The 18,065-nt window shown below is 44.0% G+C and overlaps 2 protein-coding genes across 3 annotated transcripts; one reads left to right on the top strand and one right to left on the bottom strand.

Annotated features, from left to right (window-relative positions):
• The first annotated feature begins 1,115 nt into the window (after nt 1–1,115).
• lnx2a (ligand of numb-protein X 2a) lies at nt 1,116–12,223 on the top strand. 2 transcript variants are annotated; one of them, XM_070852787.1, is made up of 12 exons: nt 1,116–1,202; nt 1,397–1,472; nt 3,577–4,135; nt 6,921–7,156; nt 7,271–7,408; nt 7,592–7,791; nt 8,368–8,781; nt 8,917–9,090; nt 9,497–9,674; nt 9,758–9,983; nt 10,500–10,658; nt 11,475–12,223. In XM_070852787.1, exons 3-12 carry the CDS (start codon nt 3,732–3,734, stop codon nt 11,608–11,610), a joined length of 2,265 nt encoding a protein of 754 aa, XP_070708888.1. In that variant the 5' UTR covers nt 1,116–1,202; nt 1,397–1,472; nt 3,577–3,731; the 3' UTR covers nt 11,611–12,223. The 2 variants fall into 2 exon arrangements, with proteins under 2 accessions (XP_070708888.1, XP_070708889.1); XM_070852788.1 differs by lacking the exon at nt 1,397–1,472.
• Nucleotides 12,224–12,446: 223 nt separating this feature from the next.
• Nucleotides 12,447–14,680, bottom strand: gtf3ab (general transcription factor IIIA, b). The gene is made up of 9 exons (XM_070853141.1): nt 14,549–14,680; nt 14,356–14,450; nt 14,135–14,231; nt 13,934–14,022; nt 13,775–13,848; nt 13,620–13,700; nt 13,280–13,515; nt 12,728–12,781; nt 12,447–12,607 (listed from the first exon to the last, which is right to left on the bottom strand). The coding sequence occupies exons 1-9, from the start codon at nt 14,660–14,662 to the stop codon at nt 12,473–12,475; spliced, it is 975 nt and encodes a 324-aa protein (XP_070709242.1). The 5' UTR covers nt 14,663–14,680; the 3' UTR covers nt 12,447–12,472.
• Nucleotides 14,681–18,065: the final 3,385 nt, after the last annotated feature.

The raw sequence follows: 18,065 nt of genomic DNA on the forward strand, positions 1-18,065 counted from the left end.
GGTCCCATATTATGTCTAATGCACTCTTTAATGTCTTTTCAATATAACTAGTGTGCCTAATGACTATGACAGATAGCCAAACTATGAGAGAGGACCATCTTCTCTATTTCTATCCAGCTCCATTTTTCAGTAAATGGGTGTAAATATACACTGTTTAGATTTTGCTCCCCTTATGATGTCATAAGGGGATCTGTCGAACATGTGACATCTGTTTGCTATTCAGCAGGCAGACTGTCCCTACCCACTGAAAACCCCCGTAGTCCACCATGCTGCCCCGCTTTGTTTTGCTTAACTAACTCCTGGCAATGCAGTAAAACGGTACATGCAGAAAGAGGCTGAAAAAAGCTGCAGCAGCCATGTTTGTTTTTTTAGATTAAACCATGTAAACCTGTTCTAATAGGATCTTCAAATGCAAGTATGAACTTGAGAAAGAGCATAATATGGGACCTTTAAACAAATGACAGCTCTATATTCAGATCATTTACTTAAGTAAGAACATCATTAACACACCTCTATTTAAAAAAGGAAAAAAAAGTCGCCATTATGAGTATCTTTTATCCAGTACCATTTGGGGAGGTTCATGTTAGTGTAAGTTTAATGTTAGTTTAATAAATTGATTGCCACAATCAGAGATGAAAGATTGATAGTTTATTTCCCTTTATTGATTATTTATTTTATTAATGACTCAAATGTGAGACAGATTTTCCAGAAACTGGTACTCAAAAACTCCTTATTTTTTACAAAACATTATAAAGAGCATCTTAAAACCTCTTCATAAGTGTTTTTCTGGCATGATCATATCTTAAAACAAAACTAAACCCATTTTTATATAGCCATTCATCTTGAAGTAGCATAACCTAATCTGTAACATTAAATCCATCCGCAAATGCAACATAGAAAGACTTGTCTGAAAGAAAAACAGCTGACTGAGGGTCCAAAAATTCAATTTTGGCTTTTATTTTATTTTTGATCAGGCTGTTCGGAAGCCACCCCTGGTGCTTCTCCTGACTGACAGCCGCAGGCCCCGCCCAGCTCCGTTGACGGACAGCAGTGGGCGGGGCCAGCGCCGCCAAAGGCACGGGGGCGTTTTCGTGCGGGTTTGCGGAACGGGCCGTTGCGGTGAATGCGTGATCGAGGTCCCGCAGCTAATCGTCCCCCTTTTTGGGGCCGGAGTGCACGGCGCGGAGGAGCAGCCGGAGGAGGTAACATCACATCTGCATATATCCAGTGCTTGCATGAGCGGTGTCAGTGTGTGGCTGGCTGTGCATTGATACTGCCATTGTCGCTTCATCTGTCCTAGCTGTTCGCTTGTGGAGGGTGGGATGGAGTCAGACAGATGGGGGCAATGATTAAAAAAATGCTCTTGTCTAATCAAACGCATGTGGGTCGCTTGCAGATGATGACACTTCACTTGGTGCGTTGCCAAGGCAAATTAAGACCATGACAGTGGAAAAAAGGATATGATTTTTCAGGTAAATCACTGACAGTTGTGGTTGTTATCATTGCATGTCTGACTGTTGTGGAAAAAGCAGCCTATTGCAACAGACCTAGCAGAGCAGCAGCAGGCCTGTTCTTGCAAGTGGCTGTCAGCCTCTATGGCTTTTTTTTTTTTTTTAAAGATAAGAGACGACGAGATGGGGTTTATGAAAATGTAGGCTAAGCCGGACAGGACCTGAGATTTTAAATCTGTGGCCTAAAACATCATCTCATCTTATTTGAAAATGTCATTCGTGCAGACGAGGTTGTTCAGAGCTTGTCCTGTGTTGTCAGAGTAGATTGTCATCTGTGAAAAATGATAAATGAGCAGAGGCAGGAGCAGGGCCAAGACTGTTATATATTACATTAATATACAGCAGAAAGCAGTGCAATGACAATATCAGCATGGCCTTGGACTCTCTCTCTCTCTCTCACACACACACACACAAACACACACACACATAGTGGGATTAAAAAATAGATATTTCACAAGCACTTGCCAGCCTTCGTTTGACTTGTGTAGAGGAATCTGTTGCTACAGAGTCCAGCTATGTTTAAAATAGATTTAAGTGCTTATCATGGCCAGGGCTCGAAACTGCAGCCACAGTGAAAATCTCAAGACTTTACTTATTGATAAAGACTATTTGCAGATCTGGTACCTAAAAAGCTCTTGTGCATGATGTGTGTGTGTGTGTAGACTTACACTTGCATAGGCTGTCTACAAGTCTGTGTGAGTGTGTGTGTGAGTGTGTGTGATGTGGTGATGTCACAGCTTTGTTATAGGAACAGAGAAGCCTTGTGTCCTCATGATTAATTCATGTCCAGCTGCGGGATAGAGACAGAAGCAGCCAGTCACACACAGACAGGAGCACGTACTTAAAGGAGGCTGAAATAAGTAACTACCGGTCCGGTAGCCAAGGAGACAGGAGAGACAGGTTGTCACAGAAATGGGTAGCCATGGAGACGAGAAGGAAAAAGCAGCAAAAAACCAACCAAGGGGGCTCTCATCATCGTCTGCGGCGTCTGACAAGCTTTCAGGCTGTACCAGGGAGGAGCAGAGCATCCTGCTGAGAGGAGTGCATCTGTTGTGTGGCTCCTCTGCATCCTTCTCCGGCTACACTCTGAATGTCAAGCCCCACTGAACAGAACAGGCTCCAGGTCGTCATGGAGACAGGAGCAGACCCCCGCTGGAACAGAGGCAGGTAGTCACTGTGGCTTGGCTGGCCTGCCGTGCGCCGAGGCACGCCCTCTGCCGTCCGCCGACAGCACCGGGCCCACAGGGGGGCTTCAGCTAATAGAGCGACTGAAGGTCTGAATGGCTTTGGATGTGAAGCGCGGTGGAAATGATCAGCACGCACACACACTGCATTAGCTCTGGGGACGCACTCTCCTTGGTGGAGTGCTATATTTCAAGACTTTGCTTTAGGCATGTTCTCTCTTTCTGTTGCAGAGGAGACTGAGTGCCTCCACTGTACATGGCCTGAACCAGAAATATCAAGTTCGTTGTGGGGAATGTTTAAAGAATTCCTACTATTTTCTTGTCTCTTTTGTTTCCACCTCTTTTGTAGATGTGCTGCCTTTCAGAAGCTAACCCATACTCTCTCCTGTCACTCTTTTTACTGCCTCTTTTTTGCTTCTTTTTTTTTTTTACATCCCATTAATCTCTTTTCGCCTCCTCATTTTATCTCTTTTCCTTCCTCCTCCCTCTCTCTCCCTTCTCCTTTCTGCCACCCGCTGGCACTATTCTCCCTCTCTGTTGCTTTCCCAATCCCACCTCCTCTGATCTATGTCCTCGCTCTGCCTCAATCCCAGATAATTCCCTCTATGTGGAATTGGAAGATTGCAGCAGGCGAGAGCAAAAGAGAGATTATACTGTCAGATTAGTGGACAGGAGCAGCAATACATAATCTCAGCACACTCGCTGACACACACACACGCACAGACACACACACACACACACACAGCCACTCTCGATCTCATGGAGACACGTGGGTCCACATGCACAAAGCTTTTGCCACATGAATAAATGCACATAATCAGACACTTGTTGTTTCTCTCAAACAGCTGTTTAACCCCCCTGCTTTGCCCTCTGACCTGCAGGGTGATGTGCCATCAGCCACTGGGGGGCATCTGTCCTCTCTGCAACTTATTCATCCTCTGAATCACATGGGATAGGAGTGTGTGTGCCCCTTCCCAACACTGCAGCCCCACTGGAGTCATTTGTGCCAAAGCTGAGTTGTGTCAAAGGAGCAGAGATGGGCAGCCCAGGCTGCGAGGTGGGTCTAAATGGGCCACTGGAGCCAGCCCTGGAGGCTCTGTGTCCTGAATGTGGCCAGATCCACCGCAGCTGGGAGAACCACCTGTACAACTACCGTTTGGAGGTGGACGACGACCTGGTGTGCCACATCTGCCTGCAGCCGCTGGTGCAGCCGCTCGACACGCCGTGCGGACACACCTTCTGTGCCCGCTGCCTGCGAAGCTTCCTCCAGGAGAGGGACTTCTGTCCGCTGGACAGGACGCGGCTGCAGCTGCAGGCGTGCCGCAGATCCAGCATATTGGTGCACAAGCTGCTGGACAAGCTGTCTGTGTCGTGCCCTTTGACCCCAGTCTGCTCCCTCAGCATGCCACGGTGTGACCTGGAGGCACACCTCAAACACAGGTAATAAAGCTTACATACAGACATAATAGGTGAACGCGTGCACACACACACACACACACACATTCATGCACATATTTGCTCATTTAGTTCTTCTTTGATAGTAAACTTAATAGTCTTAGATTCTGAATCGTTGGTTGGACAAAACAAGCACTTTGAGCTTGGGCTATAACAAATATTGTTCTCCATTTTCTAGACCTGGCTATTCATCTATTAACTGACAGACCAATCAGTAAGTTTTCCTCTCTGATAACTTAAGAAACCGTAAGTTGCATTCAGAAACCCTCCGTCCCCATGGCTGCCTCGTTTCTGGGACGAACTTCTCCTGATGTCATAGTCCTTAGTCCAGAACTGTTACACTTACTCGCCATCTTTAACCTCAATGGCTTCCATCCATCCACACGTTTTGGCTTTTGGCCCATTTGGACCAGGTGCTGTGAGACCCTGAGGGGATTATTGGGCTGTAGGTCATGTGATGGGGGATTAGTGATTCCCTACCGCAGTCATGGGTTGGCTGACCAGGAGCTCCATGTTCTCATTCTGCAATCATGCTGAGCAACTTCAACACCAGGGACCTTTTTAACCATTTCTTCTGTGAGACCGCCAAAGGCAACCCTGGCTTGTGGTGAGTCGAACAGGGCGGGATGTGAGGTCAGCGTGACTCAGGGTGACAAAGCAGCACCTTTCTTTCGTTCTGTCTGCCTTTCTTGCTTTCTCAGTTGCCCTGTCTTACACTGAAAACCAAGAATGTGTGTGTGTATTTGTATGTGCGTTAGAGTTGCCATAGGAAACCCACGTTAGGTAGATGCTATATGGAAGGAATAGTGTAAGTTTTCACATGAGATGATATACAGAGGTTATAGTGATTTTACTCTGCTTGCTACTAATCTTTTGGTCAGAACGTGCTTTAAATATGTAAAAACTAAAGACTGACCTTATAATCAGCATCATGGACTTTCTATGTATATTTTACAGTTTTATAGATGGTGTCTGTTGCTAAGGAGCTGTCCATTGGTGTTTTGGCACTTGCTCTTTTAATGGATATCCAGTGACCACCTAACACCTTAAGCCAAGGCGATTCCTTAACAAGCTCACACTAACAAGCTATTGCTAACAAGCTGTTAAAAGCTTTTCTGAGTCAGCTGTTTTTACATAGACTGAGACCACACACTGTCGATTTTATGTCTTTAAAACAAGACATTGATGAGATAATGGTCAAAAGTAGTGTAAAAGTAGCACAAGTAGCAAAGAAGAGTGAGCGTCAGCTAACATTAGCCACCATAAGCTACTGGTCACACCAGACCAAATCAGGCTGTAGCAGCAAAACCACTAAGAGTTTAAAAGTGAGTAATGGTGCGTTTTAATGCTTATTAAATCAACTTTTCATTTGTGAAAGGAAAAGCGTTTCATTGCAGCTTTCAAAAGTCACATAGTTGCGCTTTAAGAAAACACAGATGGTTTCTGTCAGTCTCCCTGTCCAGACCTTTTAATCAATCACATCCACAGAGGGCTGCATCTCAGCGAAGGTTGCATACATTATGTGGAGGCACGAAGACACAGAAAAATGGTTTAAGGGATCAAACAAGGTCACCCAGTGGACTAACATGACATTCTTCATTTAAGGTTACACCTCTGGCCCAGGTGGGTTTGCTGATCCTCCACCCTGCAGACTTAGGTCTAAGATAGAAACAGGGGACTGTCGCTCTGGAGCTTTTTCAGTCAACATTGTTTATGGTGAAGATTAAGGAACACTGGACATTAGATTAAAAGACAAGGGTGCTGGACCACTGTGTTGCATGGTGGTCAAGATGGGCTGGTTGGTCTTATTTCTGATGTGTGTGAGCACTGGGGTCCTTTCACTGCTCCTGTACCAGAGTACTCTAAGTAAAGCCTCTAGATAAGCTTAAGCTTCACTTCTTCCTCTAAAAATTATTTCTTCTGGGTCTTGCTATGGGTCAAAGATAGACGCGACAGAGAATTAATTATGTAAAGGGAAAAGTAAAATCGCATTAAGCCACATAGCATCACAACGACGATTGTTAAGTGCTTTCTATTTTGAATACTGCAAGAGCAACAAATCCTGGGACAGAAATATCTGTTTTCCTTGCTCCATTTCCTCAGAGAAAGGACAGAAGCATTTAGATAATTCAGTCGGCTCATACTGTAGCAGCCGCTTACTGTACAGTAAATACTTCTGAGTCAATTAAGCGTGAGACCACACTGATCCCTTGAGTCTGCCCGTCTGTGTTTATTTTTAATTGCATTTCAGTGAGGAGTTTCTATTTGTGTGACAGAATTGATGCATCCGTCTCTGCCACATTTGCGTGTGATTTGACGGAAAGAACAACCTCGGAGTGGCTGAACTTTTTTGGGACTGTATCTTATTATCCGATTGTTTAAGTCATTTTAAGATGCAAAATTTTTTAAGTTTTACCAATTTCAGTTTCATAACATTATACATTGAATATCTTTAAGTTTTAGCAGATCAATTTTCATTGTGTACTCTAGGGGACATTTTTCACTATTTTCTGTTTTCAGTTAATTACATTTTTAATCATAGAAATTAATTTGGGACCTTAACTACAAAAAGAACATTCTCCCTTTACCTGCTGAATCCGTCCCAGTTAGAATGTGACCCTAAACTCTGACCTCCTTTAAGGAGCGGACAAACATAAAGAGACTTGCCCTGATGGGATCAGTTGCATCACATTAAATTAACTGATGCTGAACCTGATTTTCTTTACACGTCAGATGGACTAACAAACTGACGCCTGTTGCTTGGTGAAAGGTGTCCCGGGACGCGGTGTCAGCAGACGAGTGTGGACGGTCCGCGATGTGACAGCGGGGATGAGCGAGTGATGGTTACCAGCCCTCCCAGATCGCCCCGCTCCCCACAGACAGACCTGAGGGACCGCACGCCTTCTCCACCCACCGGACCTAATAACACCAGCGGCAATGGACCCATGTGGACGGACGATGCCGGCCTCGACAACCCTGCCTTTGAGGAGAGCACGGAGGAGGACAGTGAGTGGATCCACTGTCCCAGTCTCAAATGAAGAGATTTAGAGTGTCAATACAGCTCAGACTGAGACTAGTTGGTACACAGTTGACACGGCATCCTTGTCTTTGTGTGTTTAGGTGTGGTTGGGCTGGAGTGTGTGGTTCCTAGGGTGAAGCGGCCCCTCAGTAATCCCTGCATCCACCTCCTCCGCTCTGTCAGCTCCACCTCCTCTGGCTGGGACTGCCCTGAGTCTCCACCTCTGTCTGCTGAGGAGGGTATGACATCGCTTCCACTATTTGGCTGAGCAAATCTGAGATATGAAACATTACATCTTATCTTTCTTGTAATTCTAAGAGCTGTAATCTGTAATCACATCCAGGCAACATTATGTTAAAGGTTTGGAGGATGTGCAGATTTCTGAAATGCAGCTGTCTAATGTGATTTGTGTGTCCATTAAGGTTGTGTGAAGTTGCCCTCACTTCCTGAAGGAGAGATAACTGCCATAGAGGTCCACAGGGCGAACCCGTATGTTGAGCTGGGCATCAGTGTCGTCGGGGGAAACGAGACGCCTCTCATCAACATCGTGATTCAGGAGGTGTACAGAGACGGGGTCATCGCACGAGACGGCAGGCTGCTGGCCGGGGATCAGATACTGCAGGTAAGAGCCTCTTCAGTTTTGGGGTTTCAGTGTTTTGTTGGACAAGGATGTGATTTTACATCTTCACTTTCTCCTAAATCAGCTTTCTACTACCAGTAAAAAGCTGCTCTTATCAATATTCTTATATTGATAATGGATCACATTATTACCTGTATCTGAAGGGGGGTTGCTCACAGTGACAAACACACAGATTCTGCAGTTTCTCTCGAATGTAACAAGCATTTTAGCATCTTTTAGCTCATTGTTTTGGCCACTTTTAAAGCTGCCTAAAGCAGCCGCACTGTTTTGATTCATTCTCACAACTATCATCAACCTAATTTCCTGCCTCATTAGCGAGAAAGCTCAAATAAACCCACTATAAACTACCTGCACAACACAGAAAAGCACATAGATAAAGGTGGTGAACATGGTGAGGCATTTAGCAGCTAAAGAGCCTAATATTTTTCTTAGGAGTTGGTGGAGACCAAGATGGAGCTAAAAGGAGAGTGAATATTAGACTCACAATTGTTAGATGGCCAGAAACAGAAAAGTGAGTGACTGAATTAATTGCCCAAAAAATCTTATCTTTCTCCCAAGGTGAACAATGTGGACATCAGTAACGTCCCCCACAGTTTTGCCCGCTCTACGCTGGCACGCCCCTGCACCACTCTGCAGCTGACTGTGCTTAGGGAGCGCCGATGTGCCTCCCGGGCGCCTCCCTCCTCCTCCTCCTCCACCCCGGCTGTGCCCCACGCTCCCTGCTCCACCCCAGAGGGCACCCCGTCCAGCCCCGCCGCGCTGAGAATCACCCTACACAAACGGGACTCAACGGAGCAGCTCGGCATCAAGCTGGTACGGCGAACAGATGAGTCAGGAGTGTTTGTGTTGGATCTGTTGGAGGGTGGCCTGGCAGCGAAGGATGGCAGACTGCGGAGTAACGACCGTGTGTTGGCAGTCAACGACCAGGACCTACGCCACGGCACCCCGGAGCAGGCTGCCCAGATCATACAGGTGAGGATGCCTTTTCTCATTTAGGCTAGATATCTCTTCTCTTATTTAGAAGCAGAAGTAGAAACATAAACGACAGAAATGGAAACGCAAATAAGGAAATAAAAGGGCCCTAAAGCAGTGACTGTGTCTTCGTAGGCCAGTGGAGAGCGAGTCCACCTGCTGATTGGCCGACCCAGCAAACCAACTCCTCCTCCACCGCCAAAATCAAGTTCCACCAGAGACCTCTACTGCCTTGATCACTTCCTGCCTAACCACAGCTCTACCCCGAGCCCTGTGCCCATACACCTCTCCCGCACCAGCACTCACAGAGTGAGCAGATGTCTGATGTCAGATGTGTGTGTGTGTTTGTGTATTAGGATGATGTGCCACTATGTATTGAATTGTGTGTTTGGGGTAGTCTGGTATTTTTTTAGATAATTTTTTCATAATCAACATGCAAAGGTTTGCATTTTAAAATTCAACTTTACATTGGAGGAATATAGCTGAACATGCTCTGTGACTCTGTGTTATTTATTGTACATTTTTGAAGGGAAGGGAAAATCAAAAAGAATAAAAACACCATCAACCATTTTTCTCCTACTTTTTTTTTTATCAGTGGAGGCATTTTCTGAGATAGAAATCATTACAAAGTACAAAGTACTGAAGAGCATTTACCTGTGAATTGACATGTTTTCTGTTGTAGAGACTCAACCTGTGTCTGTGTGTTTATACCCAGGACCTCTCCCAGTGTGTGACCTGTAAAGAGAAACACATCACTGTGAAGAAGGAACCCCACGAGTCTCTGGGCATGACTGTCGCAGGAGGACGGGGCAGTAAGAGCGGGGAGCTGCCGATCTTTGTGACCAGCGTCCAACCACATGGCTGCTTGTCGAGGGACGGACGAATCAAACGAGGTGAGCACCTCCTCAGATGTGCCGATTTCAGCCAGATCAAAAATCACCAGGGACTACAGTGTCTCCCTCCTCTCTCTCTTCAGGCGACGTCCTGCTTAGCATCAACGGCCAGGACTTGACGTACCTGAGCCACGGCGAGGCTGTCGGCACCCTGAAGGCCAGCGCTGCCTCACCCTCAGTCCAGCTACGGGTGCTGGAGGTCAGCATGGTGGAAGAGCACGACCACGACGAGCTGCTGCCTCACACACATGACAGCGACTTTGACGCCAACTGGTCCCCCTCGTGGGTCATGTGGCTGGGCCTACCCAGGTGAGCACACAGAAGAGGAAGGAAGACAGAGGTGCACATTGTAATTCAAATATAGCTGGATTTAGATGTTGTTTTGTGATGTGTGAGTATTACGACGATGTATTTCTTTCATGCATTTCCATGACCTGATATCTGAATACTGCAGGCCTTCTTTAATGTTTTTAATACATAAATGCTTGATACTTCTTTCTTCATCTTGCCTTATTTTGTATTTGTTTGTAAATGTCTGAGCAGGTCAAAATTGTATGCTTTGGACTTGAAATTGGGATGATTGTTCTAGTGTTTGAGTCAATATTGTAGCAACTCTCAGTTCAATAAGTCCTGCCCCAGTTTTTCTTCCCCTTCTTTTTCTCTTAAAAAATTAGAAATTTGAAATTGAAAGTGGTAGATTTGCAGGTATCTCCACTACTTCTGATCGATTTTAAAGATCTTAAGATTCACAAGTAACATTTTTTCTTTGCGGATGCAGCCTATCTATACCCTATCGACACTCTGCTCTCTGCTCTGCTCTTGCAGCTACCTGCACAGTAGTCATGAGATTGTACTGCGGAGGAGCCACCCAGGCAGCTGGGGCTTCAGCATTGTCGGGGGATACGAGGAAAGCCACGGCAACCAGGCGTTCTTCATCAAGACCATCGTCCTCGGCACGCCTGCGTACTACGACGGCCGACTCAAGTGAGTGATCAGTCGTTTTTCACATTATTTTTCCTATTGCCAACAAATCCCATGAAAAGACCAAAAACTAACGATAAATTGATGTCTGTGTCCATGTGGTTAAAGCTTAATATCGCTCTGTGCCATACAGCTCAGTTTTTGTCCAAAAACTACTAAAAACACTTGAGCTGCACTGGATGACATGTTCCTTTATGACAATGAGCATGAGCATTAGCACTGTGGTTTATTTTGAGTCAATCCTACTTACCCATAGCTGTAAATACATACTTGAACACCAAATGTGTCTTAATCCACGTCTGAAAATAGTCCCCAACAAACACTCTTAACTCGTCTGGGTGATGTTTGCTAAAAATATGCAGTTCCCAGCGATTTTAGGAATTTATTTAACTTTAATTTTTATTTCTCATTATTTAGAGAGCCAGGCAAATACAAGTGTTGACCTGTGATTTATGCATTTTTAATGTACTGATTATTTATTTAATTAATTAATTTTGGTCTATATAACAGAAAACAGTCAAAGGTGCCAAAGGTGATGTCTTCAGATGGTTTGTTTACTATCATACAAATAGAAAACCAGTAAATATTTCAATTTGAGATGCTGTGAACAATTTTTCAACTCTTTAATAGTTATTGGTATTTTCTAGTTCATGGGAATTGTTTAAATTAATACATTTTTGCACGCCTTATTTTACATTTTCAATCTTCCGATGTAAGCCGTACCAAATGTTTCATGCCAAACAGCTATTTGAATGTCACGTCACACTGTCAGGTCCTGTTTATAAATCCATCCTGACTCGTCTCTCGGTGTCACCCTAGGTGTGGTGACATGATCGTGGCAGTCAACGGCCTGTCGACAGCAGGAATGAGCCACTCAGCACTGGTGCCCATGCTGAAGGAGCAGCGCAGCCGGGTGGCGCTTACTGTGGTCTCCTGGCCCGGCAGCCTTGTATAGCTGGGCCAAATCATAAGCAGGCTGCGCACCACACAGAGTCCACCCAGAATGTTCTATATTGGGAACGACCTTGGCCAAAGTGAACTGGTACACGCTACTGTACATCGCTCCATACCGGGCTTAATCCAGGACCAAAAGCATTCAGAATTGTAGTAGACCCAGCAGGACCTAGCCTGTCCTGACCAGGTGGGAACCGATCCAGATCGTTCCACGTCACTCGACAGACTGCACTCAAACACACTGCTGAGTTCATATGGTCATGTTGTCTTCACTCCCGCTGGGAGAAATGGTACTGCAACTGTTAACAGGCGATCTGTGCTGTATTCACCTCACCAGGCAGTTGTAGAATCCAGGGCTGTATTCAGGTGGATGCATCGTTGCAGGTAGAGATAGAATATTTAAAAAAAAAAAGTAGCCCGTGATCCTTTGTCATCTAGGATAATGACCTGTAATCACTCTAATCAAGATTTTCTGCAACACCAGCGCTGTATCCAGCTGAATAAGCCTCAGGCCTTATTAGAAACCTGCCACACCCTGGGGGCGCAACTGCCCTTAGGCCTCATCACCATGACAACCAGCTGTCCCATCAGCTGGAGTTTTATACGTGTGTGAATGTGTGTTCTGTTTGTTTAATAAACATCTCCTTCAGAGGAGCAACCGCTCTATAGCGTGCTTTTTCACTCTGCTAGTGGGGCAGACTGTCGGTCAGCTTATAAGCAACTGAGTCGCATAGAACGATTGCTAGTATAGTGCTGTATTAATGAGGCTTTATTTTACATTTACTTAAACAAGGTATAGCAACAGAAATAGTACATGAATTGTTTCACCATTAAGGAACAATTCAGATATTTATAATCAAGCCTCAAGATTTGTTTTCCTTTAAAGTTGTATTGTGCAGCTTTGCAGCAAGTTTGTTGGTCTCTGCTTGATTGGCTGCAGCTGCCAGTCTGAGCCGCTGTGCCATATGCCAGGGCTGGTTCTTTTTAGGATGCAGTTTCTGGAAGGAGAACAGACAGGAGCACAAACAATATGAGGACAAGATGAAAGGAGAAGTCATTTACTATATTAAGAAAAAAAAAAAAAAAAAAAAAAAAGGAGGTTGTCAAGGACACATTACCTTCAGCTTTTTCTTTGCTGGGTCATGCACCACACCATGTCGCCACAGGCTCTCCTGATTAACAATGAGACCAGTTAAAAACTGCACTGTATCAATTTAAATGGATTAAGTCACCCAGAATCTCAAAAGGATCATTTCTGATGTCCAGCCATGTATAGTTTCAATGCAATGTGCTCTGGCTTTTGATATCTGCCACAAACAAGTAAAATGAAGCTTACTGAAACATTTGAAAATTTCAAGAAGCAGCACATCTTGCCAAAAATAATGTTCCCATCATACAGAATAATATAGTCCGTGCCCTCTGTAGAAAATAATTCCAAACTCATCCATACAGCAGGTTGATATTATCTTGGCTAACTTAGACATTTCACCGCAAAGAAATGTGTCATTTTGAGCACCAAAATAAAAATTACAGTTGCCTTATAATGGAGGTTGCAGCAAAGTGTGAGTATCAAAACCTTTATCAGGTTAAACCCAAGTTATCAGCCCGACAATGGCACTAGTTTGAAATGCATTTTGACTTAACATTTAATATTAAAAGTGCAGGTTTACCTTCATGGCAAAGCTCTTCTCACAGCCAGCATACGCACAGCTGAAGGGCTTCTTGCCCTCATGGTCTCCCAGAACGTGACTCTCCAAGTTGAAGGGGCGAGTGAACTTTTTATCGCACCCCTTCCAGGGACACAGCAACTTCTTCCTCTCCTCCACAGAGTGAACACGAAGAGCATGCTGGCGCATGAACCAGGCGTTGTTAAACAGCTTTTTGCACTCTCCACACGGCACCTTGACTGAGAGCAAAGGCGCCATTAAAAACAGTCTCAACAACACATTAGCAACAAGGTACGCGATGCAACAAAATGGTCTTGTAACACTTCAAGCATTGAATTCATACCTTTATGCCCTTTTCTGTGCTTCACATATTCTGTCCATGTCTTTCCCTGATAAGGACATGCTTCAGTCTCACAGGGGTAGCCTGCAGAAGAGAGGGGTTTTTTTGGGTTACACACACCAGTTAGAAAGAAACAAGCATTCTGGTGATCAACCAACCTGCATGCATCCTCTCATGATGCTTCAGTTTACCATGAGTGGGAAATTCTCTTGTACAGCCACTGAAAGAACAGCTGCAACAAAATAAAGTTACAGTTTGAGGTAACCAAATACAGATTTTATTCTGGTTATTCCTGCATCAGGCAAGTAGCCACTCACTGAAATAGCAGGAGCTGTTGGTGTTCACACATGTGGGATTTCAGCTGGTTCCTCTTGATAAACTTCTTTCCACAGCCCTGGTGGTCACACTGAGAGAAAACAATACGAGCAAAAGCGGGCCAGTGCATCATCCCAGTAAACCCCAACCTACTTATGACAGATTGAAAAACGAACAAGAAGAAAAGGTCAAGATTATTTTACTAGATATTGCTTCTCCTTGTGCTGGTGAACTCGAGCCATGTGGTTCTTCAAGCTGGTATTTGTTGCAAAGGCCTCAGAGCATCCATCAGCCAGACACCTGGAGACCAGAGCAGGTAACAGTTCAGACACCAAGATCACTGTAGTCAATGTTTAAGAGTTCAGACAGCAACATTACATTTTACATCACACACATTCAAATGGAGACATGGATGGTGGCTTACTTGTGTGGTTTTCCCCCGCTGTGATTGAGCTCATGTCTGGTGAGCTGATAGCGAGTGCAAAAGCTCTTGTCACAGTTCTCACAGGAGTACGGTTTCTGAGAGCAGGGAAACGTGTCTCATTAATAAACAATAGTTAGGATGCGTCCACTTCTCATGGGTTGTGTTTGGCTTCTAGCAGCTCGGAGGCACTTACCAATCCTGTGTGTTTGCAAAGATGAGCCTCCAGCTTCCATGACTTACTGAATTTAGCTTTACAATCAAAAAATGTGCAAACATAACTTCTTTGGCTTTGCAACCTTTCCCCCATCTTTAATAAGAGATGTCAGATGTGGTGTTGTGGTCACAGACAAAGCAAGTTGTAAAGGGGCAGGACATTTACTGACCTACAACCAGCAGCTCACCTGTGCTTAATTTATCTCATTGGAATGTACCAATTAGAGCAAGAAGGGGGGGAAGCTTTCTCACTGGACCTGAGAAATATGCAACAGATATTTGAACATCTTTACAACGATAAATTGGTGCTTCTTTTTAAATCCTTTTACACGCTTAGAACATTTCCTGCTGTCTAATGTACCATTATCAGCAGTCACCTGGACTCAACTATGCAGGATTGTAGTACAGGTCAGCCAAATCAGAAAATGATTTAAGAGTTTAATAGTGATCCTATTGATACTCAAACCCTATAAACATCCATGACTCTTTCCTCCACATTGATTGATTCAAGCTGTAAAAATGTCACCCTGGCTCCTTGCAGTATGTGTCCCTATCTGTGTGTGTGTGTGTGTGTACGTGTGTGTGTGTGTGTGGTACGCAAGCAGAGAGAGAGGCGACTGTCTGTCTCCATTAATCACACACACACAGAATTTACTGCTCTAATCTTTATCTTATCGGCCTTCCAATGTTGTTTTCTGATATATTTGAGATTTATTGTTGTGAGAACTCATTCCTCAGTGAGATCCTTTGTAACCCACAAATCTGAACCTAAATCAACCTTTCTCAACCTTTAAAGCTGGAATATGTAACACATCTTTCTCTTACAAAAAGAAAATTGAATTCATAAGTTATACAATTTTTCAATTCAGTACATTGAGGGGTTTTGCTGCTACAGCCTTGTTTGGTCTGGTGTGACCGGTAGCTTTATGAATTCAACTTTTCATTTATCAAAAGATGACTGTGCTATTTTTCCTTTTGAAAGTCAAATGGTCTCGCTTGAAGTCAATATAAATACTAAAATTACCATTTTATCGAAGCAGAAATTCAAATATTAAAGATTAGTCAAAATGAATTCATTATGTCTGCATCAGGTTTGCTAACATTAGCTAACATTAGCCACATAAGCTACTGGTCATACCAGACCAAGCAAGCCTTTAGCTTTAAAACTTCTGATTGTATTGAATTGCACAAAGGTGTGTATGTTTGATTATTAATTCAACTTTTCATTTGCAAGAGCTGTTTTTTCGTTTCAAAGTTACATCGACTTGCTTTAGCACAAAAAAAGACAAATATTTTAAGGCTTTAGAAGAGCAGCAGAGACGTTAACAATCCAATATCACTATCTGCTTGTCTAAACATTAGAGATCACCCTCTGCGCCCATGCCGTGCTCTCATGCGAAACCTTTGACTGACTTTTGTGAATAAGGCCTATTGAGAGCCTGTTGGGCGTTACCCTGTGCCCTCCCACGCTTCAGTTTTGCATGCCTGGGTCAGTTGACACCGTTATCAGCCCCCCTCTCTTCTCATCCGGCCAACCCCCCCACCTCTGCTGTCAGGGCCACGATCAATACAGCTGGCCCAATATCCACATATATGACCACGCCTCCCCCGTCTCTGATAACCACATCGGCTCCATCACCCCACACACACACACACAGATACAGCGTGCACTCTGTTTGGCCTGCATAGGGATTTTCTTGTGCCTTTGTCAAAGCGTCAGGCCCATCCCAAGCACACACACACACACACACACACACACACACATAGTGTGTGTCATGTGGACACACACTGTCACACCCACACTTGCATCACAGTCACAAATATTACTCTCAGAGTTACTAAAGGGCTGTTTTTCTTCAAGACATATGAGAGTATGAGGGATGGTGAGGCCTCAGAGAGGGCCCGGCCTACAGAGAAAAAGGTTTTAAGGGTTGGTTCACCCAAATTATAAAAAAACGTACCCTCACCTACCCTTTTATAATTACTGGAAGTAACTAATTACATTTATTTTATTGCTTTTAGAATCAAGCATTTATTCAAGAAATATTTACCATGTACTTCTATTTTACTTAATTTCAGGAAATGTTGCACTTTTTAATCCACAACATTTATCGTTTATTTTATAGCGACACACTGGAGTGATCATTGTTATCTAGCAGTGTAGTTACAGGTTACTTTTCAAATGAACCTATGATGAGCTTATAAAATGTGATGAATGTTACAGATTGTACCTCTCAACTTTACTGATGTAACTTGATATCAGACATCACTCATTTTCCTCAATGGGCTTTGCAATCTATAGTAATGTAATGATAACGTATATTTATTGCTGATAAAACCTTTGTATTTATACTCAAGCATAAGGAGCATTTTCACACTGTGATATTTCTACTTTTACTTCAATAAAGAATCAGAGTGCTTCTTCCACAACAATTGTTTGTGTGTAGACAGAAGCTATAGAGAACGGTGACACTGAGGTCTGTGGATGTCCAGGCACTGCTGTTTTGATTTTTCAAGGCTTTGAGCCCCACAAATGAAATCCCATTCACCTCCACTGTCCTGGAATGGAGGCAGAAATCTCAGAGAGAGAAAACTCAAAAACTGGGTAAAAAAAAAAACTAAGAAAAACACTGGAGATGATTGTGGGAAATCATGTCATATCTTGCAACATTTCCACACACAACTCCTCATGAATTACGCCTGTGCACATGCCCAATTATCTACTCTGTGTGTGTGTGTGTGTGTGTGTGTGTGTGTGTGTGTGTGTGTGTGTGTGTGGTTAATATGTAACACCTAGGGTCGATATGGCTGCTCTGAGCTGCTCGCTGAGCTGACACACTCAATCTGTGTGTGTCAAACGTGTGTGATTAAGGAGTTCATAGTGCTCCATGGCTTTTATCCACAAACTTCGTCTTTTTTCTGCCCTCCTCCCTCTCTTCCTTTCTCTCTCTCTCTCTCTCTCTCTCTCTCTCTCCTCTATGCTTCTATGTTTACTTTTTGTTCCTTCAATCAGTAACCTCCATGAGTCAGTGCCACACATGACGCTCTGGTGTATCTGTGAGAACACACACGCACAAAGGACTTACTGTAGATATATAGGAGGGATTAATATCATTATACACTATAGGGAAAGAGCATCCAACAGTACTGAATCAAAATTATGGGAAAAATTTAAAAAAAATTGGGTGGTTTGAAGGAGGATTTTCAGTCCACTATTTGCTCAGTTGCTACAAGCTGTGGGAATATACAAAAACACAGAGGCACCATTCGTCTTATCTAAATACTACGAGAAAAAAAAAAGATCCTTACGGATCAATACCAACCGGCTCATTGATTGATTGCATTCTATTTTTCCATCTGTTCTTCCAGGCTTTACCTTTTCAGGTTGTTGGATACTTATTACTCTGTCCTGATAAGACCCATGTCTGAGTTCCCTGACCTGAGGCCTGCAGGGTTATGAGAGTGAACAAAGACAACTTCCACAGGTTTCTCTCGAC

Source organism: Pempheris klunzingeri, chromosome 21 (genome assembly GCF_042242105.1).
Source record: "Pempheris klunzingeri isolate RE-2024b chromosome 21, fPemKlu1.hap1, whole genome shotgun sequence".
Lineage (NCBI taxonomy): Eukaryota > Metazoa > Chordata > Actinopteri > Acropomatiformes > Pempheridae > Pempheris > Pempheris klunzingeri.

Excerpts from the sequence above, each read along its gene's own strand:
- lnx2a (XM_070852787.1), top strand. The coding sequence starts at position 3,732 with ATGGGCAGCCCAGGCTGCGAGGTGGGTCTAAATGGGCCACTGGAGCCA. Across the intron at positions 9,984-10,499 it reads ATGTGGCTGGGCCTACCCAG|CTACCTGCACAGTAGTCATG; the intron begins GTGAGCACACAG and ends CTGCTCTTGCAG. Across the intron at positions 10,659-11,474 it reads TACTACGACGGCCGACTCAA|GTGTGGTGACATGATCGTGG; the intron begins GTGAGTGATCAG and ends GTGTCACCCTAG.
- gtf3ab (XM_070853141.1), bottom strand. The coding sequence starts at position 14,662 with ATGGGGGAAAGGTTGCAAAGCCAAAGAAGTTATGTTTGCACATTTTTT. Across the intron at positions 14,023-14,134 it reads ACAAGGAGAAGCAATATCTA|TGTGACCACCAGGGCTGTGG; the intron begins GTAAAATAATCT and ends GTTTTCTCTCAG. Across the intron at positions 12,608-12,727 it reads CAGCAAAGAAAAAGCTGAAG|AAACTGCATCCTAAAAAGAA; the intron begins GTAATGTGTCCT and ends TTCTCCTTCCAG.